The sequence below is a fragment of the Drosophila subobscura genome, chromosome J, assembly GCF_008121235.1.
Source record: "Drosophila subobscura isolate 14011-0131.10 chromosome J, UCBerk_Dsub_1.0, whole genome shotgun sequence".
NCBI lineage: Eukaryota > Metazoa > Arthropoda > Insecta > Diptera > Drosophilidae > Drosophila > Drosophila subobscura.
Genome location: NC_048532.1, coordinates 16,653,533 through 16,673,159, shown reverse-complemented (window position 1 = coordinate 16,673,159; position 19,627 = coordinate 16,653,533). Strand labels below are relative to the sequence as shown.

At 38.0% G+C, this 19,627-nt stretch overlaps 1 protein-coding gene across 16 annotated transcripts in view; it reads left to right on the top strand.

Annotated features, from left to right (window-relative positions):
• Positions 1–3,917, top strand: part of LOC117893187 (hemicentin-2) — a 36,670-nt gene extending 32,753 nt beyond the window's left edge. For 3 of the 16 annotated variants that reach the window (XM_034799690.1, XM_034799695.1, XM_034799696.1), the window contains one exon: positions 3,220–3,917. In XM_034799690.1, the coding sequence (XP_034655581.1) occupies positions 3,220–3,366 (147 nt within the window). In that variant the 3' untranslated portion in view covers positions 3,367–3,917. The other 13 variants (XM_034799682.1, XM_034799684.1, XM_034799680.1 and 10 more) reach the window with 9 other exon arrangements.
• The last annotated feature ends 15,710 nt before the right edge of the window (positions 3,918–19,627 follow it).

The following is a 19,627-nucleotide window of genomic DNA, read 5'->3' as shown; positions in this document are numbered from 1 at the left end:
TGGTTAGTTTTGTCAGAGAATTTCCTGTTTTAAGGTGTCTATTTGTCCGTCTGTTTGGTTGGGATTTTGCATTTAATTTTGGTATATTTTGGCTACTGAAAACTGTTAAAAAATTGAATATTTAAATCGAGTACTTTCCAAGAAAGTATTTACTCAAAAATTCAACAAAGAAACTCGGGAAATTCGGATAAATTCCACCTTAAAGGTCTACCCAAAATTATGATTCCTAATTTTGTATTATTTGTCTTTTAAATTTACTTTCATGTTTTGATTTATGTTTTGCTTTTGTATCTATCTGCGGGATACACACCGAAAACAATCACACTGCCTGCCGCACTCACAACACGCCACACAACTATGCCACTAATGTTGTTGCATGATTCAACTCGTACCTCGACTAACCATAGACCAACAAAACGCTGGCCACTAATCCATTTCTAGCCAATAAACGGAACAACAGCGGCGGGGGCATCGGCGGCAGTGGCTGCCTCGGGAACAAGAAACTACGACGGCAAACCATCAGCGACCCCTACGCATATATCAAACGGCGTCAGTGGCAGTACGATGGGCATGCCGACTATGATGTCGACTCCTCTGTTACCCACAGCCAACATACAGAAGCCCCTAATGCCCACGGTGATAGCTGCCCCACCAAATCTGCGACAGTTGAATCAGCAGCAACGTCAGCAACATGCCAACAGCAAATTGGCAACAGCAACGCGAGCATTAGCCACATCAAGATCGGGAATGCCAGTGCCAGTGGAGAACATCAAGAACAATTGCTAATGCCAAATGAATTGCTGCTGCAGGCATCCCGATTGGGTTCCTTCACCACCGTCGAGAATTTGAGATATGTACCGCCGTTGAATCCGGTCATGCGGCCCCTGGCGGATGGCGGGGCCTACGACTGTCTGGTGGTGCGACGGCCAATACGTCTGCCACTGCGTAAGCACCACACCTTCCATTTTCAGAGCAACCAGACGGCCAACGGCAGGCTGCAACAGCTGCGACAGCAACTGCAGCATCAGCAGCGTGAGAGGGAGCAGCTGGAGCAGGATTTGGGCTCCTCTCTGATGTATCGTCCATTTGCTCTGAATGAGCGGCATGCCTTTAAGCCAATTTCACCAACTCCAGCCATGGCAGCTGCCACAGCAGAGGATGCAAATGTAGAAGAGTCGAAGGCATGCCCGTTGGTGCCACCCTCTGGTGCAACTGGACAACTAAATCCCGCCGCCTCATTAGAGGCATTAGAGCTTCTAACTAAAACGCATCCAGACTATATGTTTCCACGGTCAAGCTACCCACAGAAGAGCGAGCCCACCACCACCACGGAGGAGGCAATAGAATTATCTGCACACCCAACATCATCGGCACCAGAGATGGTGGAGGAAGACGAAGATCTGGGCTATAGCTTCTGCGAGGAGGAGTACATGGTGGACAATGATAACGATAGTCTGAAGACAACTACAGCACCGACGAATACGCCAGTTCGTAGCTCAAATCAGGAATCGGCGATTGCCAATGCCACTGCAGGTGCTCTGAAATACTTTATGACCCAAAGCTATCGTGAAGTTCACATTTAGGAAGCGAAACATTTCGAAATTCACCAAAGAACAAAGAAGAAACAGGCCTACGCGACGCATACAAGGTATTAACTATTATATGAACGAAATAGATCGAGTTGGGAGGGAGTGTAAAATTCACTTAGATTGTAAGTTCCAAATATTGCAACAAATATGTAAGCTTAGCAAACCGAAAAAAGTGAAATATAGTAAGTTGAATAAGTTAGAAATGAAACAGTAATCATCAGAGGAATATTTCCAGCATTTCCTGTTCCCGAAATGAATCATCCATTGGTCGTATACATACTTATAACATAGTACTCACAAATAGGAGAAAAGAACGAAAAAGGGTTTAATCTTCAAAGACTCGCACTAATTGCTAGTGTAAATAGATAGTTACACATTGACATTCCGACATAAATATCATTAGAGTTAATATTTATTATTCTCAATAGCAGAAGCAAAAGCAAATACCAATGAAATGCAAATACACAAATACAATTACAAAATGCAATGCACTTACGTAGACCCGTCTAACAAAACTAACCGAATCGAAGCGAATCGAATCACACAACCAAAAATGCATTTATTTAGTTGGCGCTAACTATCGGCATGTATGTACATCAATCGTTTAACACTATTAGCATAAGCAAACCATGAATTAGATAAGTTAATTAAGTACTCTAGTACTCTAGGAAAATCAGACTGTGTGTGTTAAGTTTGATAGTCATGTGTATAGGATACTTTAATAATAAATGCAAACAAGTGCAGATGTGTAGCTAATGTATGTGCTGGGCATACAAAACACATAAATGAGGGTATACGTTTTTCCATTTAGTTTATCTAAGAACCCAAAGGGAGACCCACATTTTAAGGTACTTTCTAGTTTTAGTTTATACTTATTATTATGGCAATAATTTGAAACCAAAGCAACTTGAAAAGTCTCCTAGGCGGCGGCATACTTTATCGATTTTTGGAAAGTTATTCTCCCACTTCCACTGCCTTTACGAAATATACAAAAAAACAGCCATCACAATGTCTCCTAAATTAAAACAAATTGTAATTTCTTATAGCATGTGTCTGACTTTGAGGATCCTTACAAAAGCAGCAATACCTATATATACTAAATTATTATTTGTTTCAAATTTCAAATCAAACAAAAAACCATTCAAAAAATATATATTTACAATTGAAAACTGAGCTAAATGTTATATGTCACAATAGAAAAAAAAAGGTAAATTCTTTTGTTTCGTTCAATAATCTTTGTTATAATTATCATAAATCAAACAACTTTCAACTGTCGCACCCGCTGTCTTCGTATATGGTTTTCTGCTTTTGAAATCTTTCAACATCCGATCCGAACTCCAAAAAGCGATACCGATCCACCCAGAATTGTGTATCTATACTGACACATAACCCCTCTAATTCTCTGTCCCCCCTGCAGCTACCATTTGTTTACTGAAAGCTTAAAGATTAATCCCAGCAATAAAAAAAAAACGACAGGCGTTAAAATAGATTATTCAAAATGCATGAGAGAAGCTGCCACCTAACCAATGAGCTCCGCGCGCATGACCCAGAGCCCAGCTATGAAAGCCATTAGAAAATGTCTAAGGAAGTAATGTCTGCTTATCAATCAATCAAAACAAAACAAAAACAGCCACTGAATGCCGCCAGGTTCGATGATGAATTCATCTATGCTGATCTCGAGAGTCAACACTATGGGCCCATCAACTACAAGGCAGCCTCCCTGTATGCCCAAGTCAAGAAAAACAAGAAGACGGGAGCTCTGGAGGAGCTCAAGTAGAAGCCGGAGAGAAGCGACGCGCCATCCTCTTCCGCTCAGCAGTGCATTTTTCGATACTTTGTAGCGGGTGTTTCGTTCTAACTTTATAATTTAGTTTGATTTTATCATTGTTATTTTTCTCTGATCGAATGAGCTTTTCAAATGGGGTTTAAAGTACTAAGAAAATGGTTTAAATAAAAAACAAAACGAATAACGAATTTCTTAAACTAGTAAAGCGAATAACAAACACAGTCATGTCATTGCTATAAAATAGGATAGAGAAGCAGAACAATTAGAAAACATTTGTCACAGTCAAATTTATAAATATATCATCAGATAATGTAATGTACTTAGCAGCATAAAAACAATAGAAATACAAATATAAACTACACATAAACAATCAGATAAAAATCAGATACAAGTGTATTCGGAAGTAACGTTGACGTTGCAATAAAATTGTAATTTTTTAACGGAAATTTCAATATTTTTGTTGCATATGGGAACGACACACATTTTGAAAATACGAATCATACCAAAATTAAAGCTCATACATAAGTATATTAAAACGAACAACAAATATATTCACCAATCAAATAAAATTGAAAATTTATAATTTTGTAAAAATATCGAACAGAAATACGAAAATTCGAATATTTTTTGAACCAATGAGCAATGAGCGAAATTATGGAAGAGAAGGGGCGCTCATTTTTGTTATGCAATTTATTGTAATTAATTAATTATATAATTTATTATTCACTCTATGAACATAAACAAAAACATAATTATATTGTGCAAGTAAATGCAGCATTTACTTTGAGATGCTAAAACGAAGCAAAGATATGGATTTACGCATAGAAAGAGCAACCAAATAAAAAGTGTAATTACATTGAAATAAACAACTTAGACTCGAGTATATATAAAAAAAAACATAAACATTAATTTAATGTTGAGAAAAGTAAAGTAAATAAATAAATTGTAAAACGTACAAAATGTGATCTATCTTTCTCTCAACTATTCACACCTTGTGGAGGCACCGAACCCAAATTGGCTGTAGATTGAAATTCAACTAAAATTTGTATCAACATCAAGGTACCAGATGGAACATCAAGGTTCCCCCTGCAGCTCCCTACGGTCCACAAGCGTGTTTCATTTCCGCGCAGAGTAACTGAATTGGGGGACTGTTTCCTGCAGAATTGCACCTTCGTTGCAGCGACCTCATTTCCGTTGCTGGCACACATACAACCATACGAGTGTGTGCACACAGCACCCAAATGCAATATATTGCACCTTTGCCAATGCTCCTCCATGCTTGCATTGGTAGATATTCAATTTTGACAGTCGATAGATTATTGCCAGTAAATTTGAATGATAAATGGGTAAGTAATTTGTTACAAGAAATATATGTCAAAGGTGTGCAAGGACATCTGCCTCATCCTAGTAATCTTAACTTATGGTTCCTGAGAGCAGTCCCTACAAAATCAAGGAATGCATCACCTCAAGATCAGGGAATGGAAATACTCTTATGCCACTCCTCTCGACGCGGTCTTTTTCTGTGTGCCACTGGAAAATTGTGTGCTTTGACAAAAGTTTATGTTAATGACGGAACTTTTCCTCAATTGCTAGATAGACACATACTCGCACACCCACAAACACACACACGAGTGCACCCACGTATACATACATTTGAGTACATATGTCTATGTATAATAACGTTGCTTTAATAAGTTGGCAAAAGTTGGTTCTGCGGGCTTTTGGATTTCGCCTTTGACTAAGTAGAACGCAAAGTTAAAAGGAATATAAAATTTAATTCAAGCAACGACAGAAGCCCCATGTGTTGCCGTTAAGTGCCATCATCTTGGACTGCCATTCAACCCCACCATCATCATCATCGTCATCGTCATATGTGAAAACTGTTTTGCAGTTTTTCCCATCACCCACCTCCCACATACTCAAACATTCTGGGGAGTAAAACTTTTGCGCAAGTCATGCGACAACTTTGTGAATTGAAAACCTCCTCTCCGCAAATAGTTGCCATAGTTGCCGACGCTTTCCATCTGAAACAACAAAGCAAGTCAAGCCCCAACCCTCAACCCCTCTCCACACCGAGCACCCATCCAAAAGTCAAGTGTTTAATTAAGATTTTTCCAGTAGAGCGGCTCTTAATGTGCATTGACGAGCAAATGTTCCTTAATTAAAAAAGGCAAGAATGTCAGTTATGTTTGTTTGTTGTCTGCAACCAGAGAAGAGACAATAGTTCTAACCAAGCGCCAATTAGCATTGTAATTTACTTATAGCCATGGCCTTGAATGGGAAACTAAATTGCTAAAGAGGGTCCCTGTTTCTTTATCCTAATATCAAATATAATTATTATAAAAGAATCTTGCCAAGTTGAATTCCCTCAAACGTTTATTCGGTAACCGCAACAATATTCTTGCTTTACTTAACACTTGAGCAATATTACTTTTCCGTTTCATTTCAGGCTTTTCTGTTACATTATACAAGCTGTCAGCGGCATTCGTAAGCAATTTTTCCTTATTCCTCATAACATTTGCCATTCCAATCACGTACAAACATTCCCCCCAAACCCTAAACCCAAGAAAAAAGAGACCAGGCCACAGCATGGAATATACGTTGCCATTTGGAAGGTTCAGTTCAAGGTTCACACAGCCAAAAAATTAATTTTAAAGCCAGTCAATTAGGTTTTTTTCTGGTTGGCAATCAAAAGAACCAAATACTCGTATCTTGGACATAATTTACATGCCAGAGAAGAGAGAGAAAAACGATTGGTCGGTTGGTTGGTTGCTGGTGCCAATCAGGCACAACTTTCACGGTCCGAAATTTGTCATCTTGTCAGCTGTCAGATGGGGGGAAAAGGAAAAGTCCCCCAAAACATTGTATTTCGTTGGCTTTGATTTGTTTTCGTGGCTTGGACGTGGCTGCATAATTGATTAATTGTCTGTGATCTGGGGCATATTCACGTCCTTTATGTCCTTCATGTCACGCATAGCATCCAGAGCCAGTAAATAAATTATAGGTATGCCCCACAATATGCCAATTGAATTATTCATAAAAGTCAAAGATGCGCTTGGGCATTAAATAGAAATAAAACAATCATAGTGGTAGGAAACTTCATTGTTTTCGAAAGGTTAAAATATTTAGAAGGGATGCCAACTAGGAGAGAGAGAGCCCAACCGCAGACAGGCTAAATCCAAGTCAAATTTATTGACAATCAAAACAATGTCAAGCCGAGAGTGGGGCGGAGTACTTCCACGTACCATATGCGATTGTGTATCTTGGGGCCTCTTCCCGAAGTCATTCTTTGCTCAGAGACCACTTAACTTGTCAGCGAGTGCTTTGCATATGGGCTTGGCTTTCTTGATTTCCCAGATTTTCCACAAAATAAAAAGCAATGTAATAAAAATTGTATAAACTTTTCTGCGTGCTTTCGCAGAGCTCCCTCTGCCCTCCCCCTTCTTGATCTGCAAGTGCAAAATGCCGCTTTATCTATGAAGGATTTTCCAACGGGCGGAAAAAACACGAAAATAACACAGAAAAGTTTCCCTACTGCCTGCTGATAAAAGGTTTACTGAGGGATGGCTTTGATGGCAGCATAAAATCCCCTTGAGTCGCCTGCAGATTTCGGCTCGTATTTTCTTGTTTTATGTCGTTCGTTGCATTATTACAAGTTTCCAGCCACAAAGTATTTTAACCATAAAATAGCCACTAAGATCTTTTATCTGTATTTCCATCACTGCCTGTCAAGTTTTTAGGCATTCGACAAAGAATTTACGAGTATTATGTTTCCAAAACTTTTGCTCTACACAACTTTTTTCCCACAATTACACAATAACAATTTACAGACACTTTCTATCAAATTTCTATCCTAATGCACTTTAGGGGTAAAAGGCGTTATTTAAATGGGAATTGGTTTTAAAAGCCCTTTAAAATTTCAATGAAAAAAGCAACAAAAAAAGAAGCCTACGGAGATGGGCAAGAGATAATGCATAGAAGGATAGATAGATGCGAGTTTGAACTGATATTTTATTTAGTATCCACTTCAATATGGATGATGGGAGTTGAAGCAGTTGCAGGACGAGTTCTGTGCTTAAAATTAAACTTCCCATAGAAATAGAGCTTCGTGCCGTTGATTGTTTTGAAAAGTCAAAAAGAAATTTATATTATTTTGCGCAATTAGGAATCAGCAGCCAGGTAAAATCCCACATCATCCCCTGCAAACATCAAGTGCACACTTTTAATTATATAGCAAACAACAATAAAAAACGGACAAAAAATTGGATGGCACGTATGCAAAAATATTCTAGCCAATTTTCTGTGTGTGTGCTGTTGCTGCTGCTGCCTTATAAATTATTTGCTGCATTTCATTCTGTTGAGAGAATTAAACAGGAAATTATTCGTTCTACGGGTTGATGATGCTTTTCTCTCTCGTTTGAAAGCTTTCAGCGAATTTCCTCTATTATGTTGACTCTGGGAAATGAAGTGGAAAGCGTTTGCTGTCTACTTTCATGCATTTCATTTATTTAGTATATCTTATGAGTGCATTTCCCCTGCGATGCACTGCTACACATCTACTCAATGCTCCTCCACTCTACTGATGCTGTCAGTGTTTATTTTGCTATTTTTGCACGATTTATTTTCAAACAATATGCAAAAACATGTCTCCAGACAAAGCTGCAATATTGTTCAATGTTTTCCAAGCGAAATTAAGACTGCCTATGGGCTTGTCAGACAAAAGCAACAACTTTCAATTACAATTACCATCGACCAGACCAACCAACACTCTCAGATCTCTGAATATTGAGAGAAACATTCGAAAAAATTAACAAAATGACTGCGTGGGAGGAACTGCAGCTTGGGGACATGCTTGTTCGAGCATTAGTGCAGTCCGGAAACAGTATAAAAACTTTAATTGGAGTCCCCTTTCGGTCCTCGCCACCCCCACCCACACCCAGATATTTGGGCAGCCTTTGTTTACTGAATGTCGGCGCAAATTGTATCGTTTTTTCTACAACGACGCCTGTTACGTGGCAAAAACAGCAAAGGGATGTGGATGTCCTGGGATGGACACGGACTATCTCCCCAATGATGGGGAGGAGTACGGAACAGAACGGACAGACAGACGGACAGTTGCACATTCAATCAACACAATGCTGGCATCTCTTTTGGCTTGTATGTTGGTTTTGGCAGTCGGAACATACCAAAACAAGAAGAAACAAAAAAAGGGACCTCTCGCTGTTCCATCTCTGGGTTCCCTGGGTTCGAGCAGGAGTTGAGTACTTCGTTCTCGTGTACATCTGTCGGGAACACACGGACCCACTGTGGAACATGTGTCTCTGCCGACATACGCCTGCTTTTATAATTCCTTTGTACAATATTTGTTTGGCAATGAATTTAATTGATGGTCACGGCAGACGGAACACTAAAGGCTAGACACAGACACACAGGGGGCCTAGAGGCACAAAAAGTGGGATTTTCCGAGCATTGAACATGGGATTGGATTGGTATTCGTTGCACTGGAGGTGTTGACCCCATCATTTGTGGTTTTATCGATTGCCCAAGCGATGTTCTTGATGAAGAGAGTTGAGTTTGATGGAATGCCACTGCTTAAATTAAAGCAAAGTATTAATGGACACACAAAAACGGATGAGAGTAATTCAATTACTATCATTATTCTATTAAAGTTTACTGAACGGAGAGGGATGGTCAATGGTTAAGTATGTAGGAAAATCGATTGGAGGATGGAGCTAGCCTCGGGGATTTAAGTTCTGATTGTTTAAATTATGAATATTAAAGCTTAAAGGGAGAGGGATCCATTAGGAGTATGTCTTGAAGCAGACCTCTGATAGCATTGCTTAGTATATATTTTTAGCCTTCAATTTAGATGAGAATTTAAGTACCCAGTGTACAGCATTTAGCTAAAGATTATGTAAATGAATAGACTCGCCTCTCCGCCTTCGGCCCCAGCTCTGACTCCGGCAGTATTTAATTCCTTGTGAATGCGCTGCGGTTATGGTGTGCCAGTAAAACGGAAATTAATAAGCAAATAAATCACACTGCCGCCCGCTTTTGTTTCCCTCAAAGCGTTTTTCGGTCGCTTCTTCCATGCGGAAGGAAGCGCTGAAAGTGTTGCACTTGATTTACGGCTTAATTTACCCCCATCTCCGAAGAGGAGAGCACTTTGGCGAAATAGAATGTACGAGATGGTCTTTTGTAATTTGTATAGTGCAGTTCAATAGATACTTGTGATTTAAATCCTGTAAACTTTGCATAGAATTCCATTTCAATCAATTACATTGTGGATTACACGAGGCGAGGCATTCTATTAAATATCATGACCTTTTTTTAAATACATTTTATTTAATTTCCGGCGGCTCTGTCACATTTTTCGTCCCCGTGTCCTCTGCACAAGCGGAAAAAAACAATTAAAAACAGATATATTCTTATTTAAAATAATTCATTCACTGCCAACCCCGTAATCTGCATTTACAATCTTTTCATCATTTGGGTAAAATCTGCCATCTACGGCGCGATTTCTGTTGCGGTCAGACACCGATTTCCCCCCTCCCACTTTGCATGCGAAATTTGTAAATGAGAAAACCGAAATCTCTTTCAAATTTATTTGTTTTCCAGTTAAGAGCACTTTTTTCGTTTAATTTAAAATGTGAAACTAAGTTGTTAATCAGCGTTACCACAAAAAAAAAGGAGAACAAAGAGACAGAGAACAAAAGTCGTCTACAAGTCGTAAATTCGATAGATGGAACGACATAACAACCCGTTACCATAAACCATAATGGCCAAAACTGTTTCTGGTCTTGAATCCATTTTCCTTTAACGCTTAAGCGGCTTTTCAGGAACTACAGCCAGGAACTTGTGGCATTTGCCGGCAGATAAGGCCCCAGACTCTCCGCTAAGTAGCTTACAATTATTTATTTATGTTGGCTGGGTTTTCTTCAACGGCCTTCTAAGCTTTTTCGACAGTTGTTTTGTGGCTAACGGACAACGGGGACTGCCTCTGGCCTCTCGAATTTGTTAGCGATTTCAACAAAACTTGCGACAACTTGCATAATTTGATGATATTATATCACATCTACATCTATCCTTAACTTCTGAAGACTGAGACAGGGTGTTTATTTTTTTGTTTCCTCTAAAAATTGATTCCGTTCCCATTCTACTCGTATATCCCACCGCTTTTAACTGCAAATGACAAGCTAAGCAGGAGCATGAGCATGAGCCGAAGCTCCGCATCGGTCTGGGATCCAGCAAACTGGCAATTGCAATTATATGGCCAACTGTGTTTGGCGTTACAATCACCGCAGGGCCACTCGTAGCACCAGTCACTGCGGTTGTCCGTACTGGAAGCAGGTCCCGGGCTATTCGGTTTGCACTGTGGCCACTGGGGTGGATGCGAGAAATCCACATCCCCATCCGCACTCCGCTCGTACTCATCTCTTTTTTTATATTTTTTTTTTGGAATGACATGCATGAAGTGTTTATTGCATTTCCCATGCGCAGTGCAGTTCTCAGCGTATGTCTACGTCCTAGCCAACTTTATATGAGCAGTAATAAAATTATAAGCCCGATCATCGACTACCAACGCTTATTCAATTAAGGCAGCAGAACAAACTCGAGTTTAAAGCATATCCCACTTCTTCCTCTTTTCGATTCTGCAATCAATTTGAGCAAAATTTCAGACCAAGTGTGCAGGGGTACATATATGGAGGCGAATTCTGCTGATTTGGTAGAGAACCTTTCCGCTACAGTGCCAGCAAGTGAAGCATATGAATAAAACATGTACATGGGAGTGTACATACATAAGTATGGATGAATATACATACATATGTGTGTACTATATGCGCCACTTTGAAACTGTTTGAAACTGGCGACACACTCAGTCATCCGGATGTGACGTTGAAGCGTGGCATGAAACTCCTTTTAAAATTCAACGTCTTGCTAAACATTTAGCCACTTTTTTACATATTTCAAAATTATGCAAAAAATGTGCTAATCTATAAGTACAGAACGGGTGCAACGGGTTCTTAAAGAGTATGGTAAAGTATAAGCAAACTTAATTGGTAAATATAATTTTTGAGGAATACTTCCAAACACCCAAAAACCACTAAACCAAAGGACTGGATTAGTTTTCTACTTTGCTCTGGCTTCTGTTCTGGCCTCTGTTCAGCCATTTTATAAAGTTATTCAGAAAATTCAAACACTCATTTCTATTACATTGCCTTTTATTCAGGCGCGTGTATAATATTGCTGCGAAATGGGGCATTTGGGAAGTTTTTTGTCGATGCATTCTCTTTGCAGGCCTAAGCGAATGCATATGAAACTTTACAAGCTATTGCACAATTTAGCTTTTATTTGACATGCAAAGCGTCATCCGTTGTAACCTTTCAACAATGGCCCGTCCATCCGTTCGTCCCTCCGTCTATTGTCAACTTCCGCTTCAGCACCAAAACACTGAAACCTTTCGATTGTATGTCGGAAACCCCTCTTGACACTATCCGGCATAACACATTGGCAACACACACTTTAAACGCACATATAATGTAAATGTGTAAGTATAGAACTACCACCACAGCCTGACTTTAATCTATTATTTCAATTATCAATAGCAGTCATAGACAGAGAATTTTAATTTAACTCTCTTGAGAAGTATATGGATTCAGAGACACGCTTTTTCATCGATCGTTGTTATGTCTGATATTATTTTCTCCCATCAAGAACTTACATCTTAAAGTCCCTATCCTTAGGAGATAATTTTCATTCAATCCTGGGATGTTAAATAATACCATGAGCTGCGCTTTAATGCGCTTTAATATTTCTGTGTGTAGATTTTAAACCCATCAAACAAAATCCATTATTAAAAAGAAAATACAAAATATTCAAGTCAGATCCAAAACGTTTAAAGACATCTACAAATGAATCTTCTACGAAGGCCACATTAGACGTGATCCCGTTTCAATTGCAGTCTCCAGCGGATACGATTAGTCCTGCCTCAAGCGGATACGAATTTTCGAGTATCCAGCGTATACGATTACTCGTGCATCGTTAAACCAAGCGTATACCATTTGTGGTTCATAATGGGTCAATTGGCTGTTTAAATCTATCACAATATTACACATGCATCTACTACGGCAAATTTTACCATTAATCTAACAACTCTACAAAGGCCACATTTGAGGAGCTGCCGTTTCAGTTCCAGTATCCAGAGGATACCATTAGTCCTGTATCCAGCAAAAACGATTTTTCCTGTATCCAGCGGATACCACTTGTGGATTTGTTTATGCCAATTAGCTTTTTTAAACATGCAAAATACTACCCTTCTACTACGACAAATACTACCATTATTCTACAAGTGCCACATATACGGTTCAAACAGAGGAGCTTCCATTTCGTTCAAGTATCCAGCGTATACGAATAGTCCTGTATCCAGCGGATACCAATAGTCCTGTATCCAGCGGATACGATTTTTCCTGTATCCAGCGGATACCATTTTCTTGTAAATTGGCTGTTTAAAAATTTCAAAATACTTACTACACATGCATCTATGACTACAATTTAATTTAACTCGTTTAAAACCTAGCAGTGTCTCATTTGAGAATCTTTTGGTAAAATTGGTTAAAAACATGCAGTGCCTCATTAGAGAATCTTTTGCTAAAATCGTTATAATCTTTGGATCGAATCGACTTAAAATAGTTTAATAACATGGTGTTTAGTGTTGAAGTCATTTTACACAGATGAAGTAACAATTATATTCTTAAATTAAAAAAAAAAATACTGGCAAAATCTCTGACCCGGTGGGACATTTTTTTTGGCATAATAGCCGCTATGGTCCAGCTCACAGCCAATTATAGTCAGAGAAAAGCCAACAGACAAAATATACTATTAAACCTAAGTATATTTAAGTTAAACCTTAGTAATTAAATTATTAAAGCTTGGAGTTCAGTGCTCATTTGAGAACCTCTCTATAAAACCGCAGAAGCTGCTCTGAATCCAAGTAGGCGAATGAAGACTTTCCAGCCAGAACCAATGTCACACGATCTTATGGTGTAACGAATGACGAACGTGATTCTGGAATTTTGGGGACATCTTTTGCGCATTGTAGGCAAAACATGCAGTGCCTCATTTGAGAATCTTTTTTTGTTAAAATCGGTTAAAACCTAGCAGTGCCTCATTTGAGAATCTTTTGTTAAAATCGGTTAAAACCTAGCAGTGCCTCATTTGAGAATCTTTTGTTAAAATCGGTTAAAAACATGCAGTGCCTCATTTGAGAATCTTTTCTTAAAATAGGTTAAAAACATGCAGTGCCTCATTTGAGAATCTTTTGGTAAAATCGGTTAAAACCTAGCAGTGCCTCATTTGAGAATCTTTTGTTAAAATCGGTTAAAAACATGCAGTGCCTCATTTGAGAATCTTTTCTTAAAATAGGTTAAAAGCATGCAGTGCCTCATTTGAGAATCTTTTGTTAAAATCGGTTAAAACCTAGCAGTGCCTCATTTGAGAATCTTTTGTTAAAATCGGTTAAAAACATGCAGTGCCTCATTTGAGAATCTTTTGGTAAAATCGGTTAAAACCTAGCAGTGCCTCATTTGAGAATCTTCTTTTAAAATCAGATAAAAACATGCAGTTTCTCATTTAAGAATATTTTGAGAATATTTACTCATTTACTACAACAAATTCTAACATTATTCTACAAGTTCTACAAATACCACATTTAGGGTTCACAGAGAGGAGCTTCCATTAAGTTCAAGTATCCAGCGGATACGATTTTTCCTGTATCCAGCGGATACCAATAGTCCTGTATCCAGCGGATACGATTTTTCCTACATCCAGAGAATGCCATTAGTCCTGTATCCAGCGGATACGACTTTTCCTGTATCCAGCGGATACCACTTGTGGTTTTTTATATGCCAATTCACTTTTTTAAACATGCAAAATACTACCCATCTACTAAGACAAATACTACCATTATTCTACAAGTGCCACATATACGGTTCAAACAGAGGAGCTTCCATTTCACTCAAGTATCCAGCGGATACGATTATTCCTGTATCCAGCGGATACCAATAGTCCTGTATCCAGCGGATACGATTATTCCTGCATCCAGAGAATATCATTAGTCCTGTATCCAGCGGATACAATTTTTCCTGTATCCAGCGGATACCACTTGTGGTTTTTTATATGCCAATTCACTTTTTTAAACATGCAAAATACTACCCATCTACTACGACAAATACTACCATTATTCTACAAGTTCTACAAGTGCCACATTTACGGTTCAAACAGAGGAGCTTCCATTTCGGTTCCAAGTATCCAGCGGATACGATTATTCCTGTATCCAGCGGATACCAATAGTCCTGTATCCAGCGGATACGATTATTCCTGCATCCAGAGAATATCATTAGTCCTGTATCCAGCGGATACAATTTTTCCTGTATCCAGCGGATACCGTTAGTCCTGTATCCAGCGGATACCACTTGTGGTTTTTTATATGCCAATTCACTTTTTTAAACATGCAAAATACTACCCATCTACTACGACAAATACTACCATTATTCTACAAGTGCCACATATACGGTTCAAACAGAGGAGCTTCCATTTCACTCAAGTATCCAGCGGATACGATTATTCCTGTATCCAGCGGATACCAATAGTCCTGTATCCAGCGGATACGATTATTCCTGCATCCAGAGAATATCATTAGTCCTGTATCCAGCGGATACGATTTTTCCTGTATCCAGCGGATACCACTTGTGGTTTTTTATATGCCAATTAGCTTTTTATAACATGCAAAATACTACAAATCTACTACGACAAATGCTTCCATTATTCTACAAGTTCTACAAGTGCCACATTTACGGTTCAAACTGAGGAGCTTCCATTTCATTCAAGTATCCAGCGGATACGATTATTCCTGTATCCAGCGGATACCAATAGTCCTGTATCCAGCGGATACGATTATTCCTGCATCCAGAGAATACCATTAGTCCTGTATCCAGCGGATACGATTTTTCCTGTATCCAGCGGATACCACTTGTGGTTTTTGAAATGCCAATTAGCTTTTTTAAACATGAAAAATACTACACATCTACTACGACAAATACTACCATTATTCTACAAGAGCCACATATTCGGTTCAAACAGAGGAGCTTCCATTTCATTCAAGTATCCAGCGGATACGATTATTCCTGTATCCAGCGGATACCAATAGTCCTGTATCCAGCGGATACGATTATTCCTGCAACCAGAGAATACCATTAGTCCTGTATCCAGCGGATACGATTTTTCCTGTATCCAGCGGATACCATTTTCTTGTAAATTGGCTGTTTAAAAATTTCAAAAAACACTTACTACACTATGCATCTATGACTATCATTTAATTTAACTCGTTTAAAACCTAGCAGTGTCTCATTTGAGAATCTTTTGGTAAAATTGGTTAAAAACATGCAGTGCCTCATATGAGAATCTTTTGTTAAAATCGGTTAAAAACATGCAGTGCCTCATTTGAGAATCTTTTCTTAAAATAGATTAAAAACATGCAGTGCCTCATTTGAGAATCTTTTGGTAAAATCGGTTAAAACCTAGCAGTGTCTCATTTGAGAATCTTTTGGTAAAATCGGTTAAAACCTAGCAGTGCCTCATTTGAGAATCTTTTCTTAAAATAGATTAAAAACATGCAGTGCCTCATTTGAGAATCTTTTGGTAAAATCGGTTAAAACCTAGCAGTGTCTCATTTGAGAATCTTTTGGTAAAATTGGTTAAAAACATGCAGTGCCTCATTAGAGAATCTTTTGCTAAAATCGTTATAATCTTTGTATCGAATCGACTTAAACTAGTTTAATAACATGGTGTTTAGTGTTGAAGTCATTTTACACAGATGAAGTAACAATTATATATTTAAATTTAAAAAAATACTGGCAAAATCTCTGACCCGGTGGGACATTTTTTTTGGCATAATAGCCGCTATGGTCCAGCTCACAGCCAATTATAGTCAGAGAAAAGCCAACAGACAAAATATACTATTAAACCTTAATCTATTTAATAACCTTAATAATTAAATTATTAAAGCTTGGAGTTCAGTGCTCATTTGAGAACCTTCTGATAAAACCGCAGAAGCTGCTTTGAATCCAAGCAGGCGGGTGAAGACATTCCAGACAGAACCAATGTCACACGATGTTATGGTGTAACGAATGACGAACGTGATTCTGAAATTTTGGGGACATCTTTTTGCGCATTGTAGGCAAAATGGAATAAAATCTTTTTTTAAAATCGGTTCGTTTAAAACAGTCCTCATTTGAGAATCTTTTTTAAAAAAAGTTTAAAACCTAGCAGTGCCTCATTTGAGAATCTTTTGTTAAAATCGGTTAAAACCTAGCAGTGCCTCATTTGAGAATCTTTTGTTAAAATAGTTTAAAACATGCAGTGCCTCATTTGAGAATCTTTTCTTAAAATAGGTTAAAAACATGCAGTGCCTCATTTGAGAATCTTTTGTTAAAATCGGTTAAAACCTAGCAGTGCCTCATTTGAGAATCTTTTGGTAAAATCGGTTAAAACCATGCAGTGCCTCATTTGAGAATCTTTTTTAAAATCGGTTAAAATCATGCAGTTTCTCATTTAAGAATATTTTGAGAATATTTACTCATTTACTACAACAAATTCTAACATTATTCTACAAGTTCTACAAATACCACATTTAGGGTTCAAAGAGAGGAGCTTCCATTAAGTTCAAGTATCCAGCGGATACGATTTTTCCTGTATCCAGCGGATACCAATAGTCCTGTATCCAGCGGATACGATTTTTCCTACATCCAGAGAATGCCATTAGTCCTGTATCCAGCGGATACGATTTTTCCTGTATCCAGCGGATACCATTTTCTTGTAAATTGGCTTTTAAAAAAATTCAAAAATACTTACTACACATGCATCTACGACTACAATTTAATTTAAATTTTTCCAAACCTTCCAGTGTCTCATTTGATAATCTTTTGTAAAATTGGTTAAAAACATGCAGTGCCTCATATCCAGAGAATCTTTTCCTTAAAATAAATTAAAATTTGCAGTTTTCTCATTTGAGAATCTTTTGTAAAATCGGTTAAAACCTAGCAGTGTCTCATTTGAGAATCTTTTACCAAATTCGGTTAAAACCTAGCAGTGCCTCATTTTAGAATTTTTCTTAATTAAAAACATCCAGCAGGATGCCTCATTTGAGAATCCAGCGGATAAAATTAGTTAAAACCTATCCAGCGGATACATTTCCTGAGAATCTTTTTATCCGGTATCCAGCGGATACGATTTATCCTTCATCCAGCGGATAAAACATGCAGTTTTTTCATTTGCCAATTATTTTTAAACATGAAAATTTACACATCTACTACGACAAATACTACCATTATTCTACAAGTTCTACAAATGCCACATTTAGGGTTCAAATAGAGAGGAGCTTCCATTTCGTTCAAGTATCCAGCGGATACGAATTTTCCTGTATCCAGCGGATACCAATAGTCCTGTATCCAGCGGATACGATTATTCCTGTATCCAGCGGATACGATTTATCCTGTATCCAGCGGATACGATTTTTCCTGTATCCAGCGGATACGACTTGTGGTTTTCTATATGCCAATTAGCTGTTTTAAACTTGCAAAATACTACACATCTACTACGACAAGTACTACCATTATTCTACAAGTTCTACAAGTATACGGTTCAAAAAAGAGGAGCTTCCATTTCATTCAAGTATCCAGCGGATACGATTATTCCTGTATCCAGCGGATACCAATAGTCCTGTATCCAGCGGATACCATTATTCCTGTATCCAGCATATAAGATTTATCCTGTATCCAGCGGATACGATTTATCCTGTATCCAGCGGATACGACTTGTGGTTTTCTATATGCCAATTAGCTGTTTTAAACATGCAAAATACTACACATCTACTACGACAAATACTACCATTATTCTACAAGTTCCACACAAGGTTCCAGAGGATTTAGAGTTCAAATAGAGGATACGATTTAGTTCCAGTATCCAGCGGATAGTTCCTGTATCCAGCGGATACGATTATTCCTGTATCCAGCGGATACCATTAGTCCTGTATCCAGCGGATACGATTTATTCCTGTATCCAGCGGATACGATTATTCCTGGATCCAGCGGATTATCATTATCCTGTATCCAGCGGATACGATTTATCCTGTATCCAGCGGATACGACTTGTGGTTTTTCTATATGCCAATTAGCTGTTTTAAACATGCAAAATACTACACATCTACTACGACAAATACTACCATTATTCTTCTACAAGTTCTACAAGTATTTACGGTTCAAATTTAGGAGTTCCAAATATTCAAGTATCCAGCGGATACGATTTTCCTTCCAGCGGATACCATTAGTCCTGTATCCAGCGGATACGTTAAATCCTGTATCCAGCGGATACCATTAGTCCTGTATCCAGCGGATACGATTTATCCTGTATCCAGCGGATACCATTTTCTGCGTAAATTGGCTGTTTAAAAACTTCAAAATACACATGCATCTATATAGATCTACATCTATGCATCTATCACTAAAATTTAATTTAAATGGTTTAAAACCTATCAGTGTCTCATTTGAGAATCTTTTAATAAAATCGGTTAAAAACATGCAGTGCCTCATTTGAGAATCTTTTCTTAAAATAATTTAAAAACTAGCAGTGCCTCATTTTGAGAATCTTTTGGTAAAATAATTTAAAACATGCAGTGCCTCTTTTGAGAATCTTTTAAAAAATCGGTTAAAATCATGCAGTGCCTCATTTGAGAATCTTTTTTAAAATAAGTTAAAACCTAGCAGTGCCTCATTTGAGAATCTTTTGGTAAAATAGTTTAAAACCTAGCAGTGGCTCATTTGAGAATCTTTTTATAAAATCTTTTAACATTCTGTGTCTCATAAGAGAATCTTTTCGTTAAAATCGTTATAACATGTTGTGTCCCATTTGAGAATCTTTTTACAAAATCGTTAAAAACATGATGTGCCTCATTAGAGAATCTTTTGTTCAAATCGAATTTTAAAATAGATTAATGACATGGTGTTTTGTGTTGAAGTCATTTTACATTGATAAATTAACAATTCTATATTTAAATTTAAAAAAAGACTGTGGCAAAATCTCTGACCCGGTGGGACAAATTTTTTGGCATAATAGCCGCTATGGTCCAGCTCACAGCCAATTATGGTCAGAGAAAAGCCAACAGACTCAATATATATAAAATTAAACTTAATCTTAAATA